Source organism: Strongylocentrotus purpuratus, unplaced genomic scaffold (genome assembly GCF_000002235.5).
Source record: "Strongylocentrotus purpuratus isolate Spur 01 unplaced genomic scaffold, Spur_5.0 spur5_scaffold_2, whole genome shotgun sequence".
Classification (NCBI taxonomy): domain Eukaryota; kingdom Metazoa; phylum Echinodermata; class Echinoidea; order Camarodonta; family Strongylocentrotidae; genus Strongylocentrotus; species Strongylocentrotus purpuratus.
Genome location: NW_022145605.1, coordinates 25,078,447 through 25,079,899, shown reverse-complemented (window position 1 = coordinate 25,079,899; position 1,453 = coordinate 25,078,447). Strand labels below are relative to the sequence as shown.

The 1,453-nt window shown below is 55.3% G+C and overlaps 1 protein-coding gene across 1 annotated transcript; it reads left to right on the top strand.

The window, feature by feature from the left end:
* Positions 1-286: 286 nt before the first annotated feature.
* Positions 287-1,164, top strand: LOC115926448 (vegetative cell wall protein gp1-like). Its single transcript, XM_030991165.1, has 2 exons — positions 287-513; positions 546-1,164. The coding sequence occupies exons 1-2, from the start codon at positions 287-289 to the stop codon at positions 1,162-1,164; spliced, it is 846 nt and encodes a 281-aa protein (XP_030847025.1).
* Positions 1,165-1,453: the final 289 nt, after the last annotated feature.

The following is a 1,453-nucleotide window of genomic DNA, read 5'->3' as shown; positions in this document are numbered from 1 at the left end:
TGTTCTAAACCTACCTGGTCTGTCTTCAAGAGTTGACGCTTCGCTGAGTGGTTCACAACCAATATCGCCAGCAGCAAGATCACATACTCCACCTCCTCCACCTCCTCCGTCTCCTCCACCTCCTCCACCTCCTCCGTCTCCCCCATCTCCTCCATCACCGTCCTCGCCACTGTCACCGTCACCTTCATCGCCGCCATCACCATCGCCATCTCCGTCACCACCCTCATCACCACCATCTCCGTCATCACCGTCGTCAGATGGAGCAGGTACGGGAACTGGAATATAGATGACTTCGACTTCTGCCTCGCCACCGCCATCACCTCCACCACCATCACCTCCACCACCATCGCCGCCTCCTCCACCTGCATCTCCTCCTCCATCTCCTCCTCCGTCCCCTCCTCCGTCACCACCACCGTCTCCACCACCGTCACCACCTCCACCTCCACCGCCGCCGTCACCACCGCCATCACCACCGTCACCACCGTCACCACCATCACCACCATCGCCACCATCGCCTCCATCCTCTTCACTGCTGGATGAATCAGAACTCGAGCCTCCGCCATCACCGCCGTCCCCGCAGTCACCTCCGTCACCTCCATCACCACAATCGCCTCCATCGCCGCCGTCACAACCACCGTCGCATCCACCGTCTCCGCCATCTCCTCCATCTCCACAATCACCGCCACCACCGCAGCCATCGTTCGTATCACAGCCGCCTCCATCACAGCCTCCACCATTTCCTCCACCACCGTCGCCGCCACCACCGCAGTCTCCACCGCAATCCCCACCACCGCCATCACCGCCATCACCGCCATCGCCGCCATCGCCGCCATCGCAACCACCGTCGCCGCCGCCACATCCGCCATCACCACCGCCACCACCACAGCCCGCATCGCAACCACCGTCTCCCCCATCACCGCCGCCATCACCTCCGCCATCACAACCCCCATCGCAGCCACCACCAGCGTCACAACCTCCATCCCCTCCACCACCATCCCCACCACAATCTCCACCGCAGTCTCCTCCACCATCTCCTCCGCAATCTCCACCGCAGTTTCCCCCTCCGTCTCCACCGCAATCTGCATCACCTCCATCACCACCATCACCACCATCCTCTTCGCTGCTGCTGCTGCTGCTGCTGCTTCTTCTGTACCTCTGAGCTAATAAAGCAAGGCATACACAATTAATTCAATCGTATGCTGTTGCTGTTCTTGTTTTTACATAAATTATCAATGTTAAGATTTTTGTTGTTTGATGGCATTGAAGTAGTAACCAAACGTTTGTGTTTATTGTGGACAATGAATAAATAAAATTCATAATATTCAGTCGGTAGACTTCACTGGGTTTACTATAATGGTTTTGTTTGTTGAATTGTTATTCTTAATAATCTGTCATAAAATTATTATGTTCTCAATTTATTAGTCAAAATGATACACGTAACATTTCACATACA

Bases quoted from the DNA above. Each gene is read 5' to 3' on its own strand.
- LOC115926448 (XM_030991165.1), top strand. From the start codon at position 287: ATGACTTCGACTTCTGCCTCGCCACCGCCATCACCTCCACCACCATCA. The intron at 514-545 runs GCCTCCATCCTC...TGGATGAATCAG, and splicing joins TCACCACCATCGCCACCATC to AACTCGAGCCTCCGCCATCA.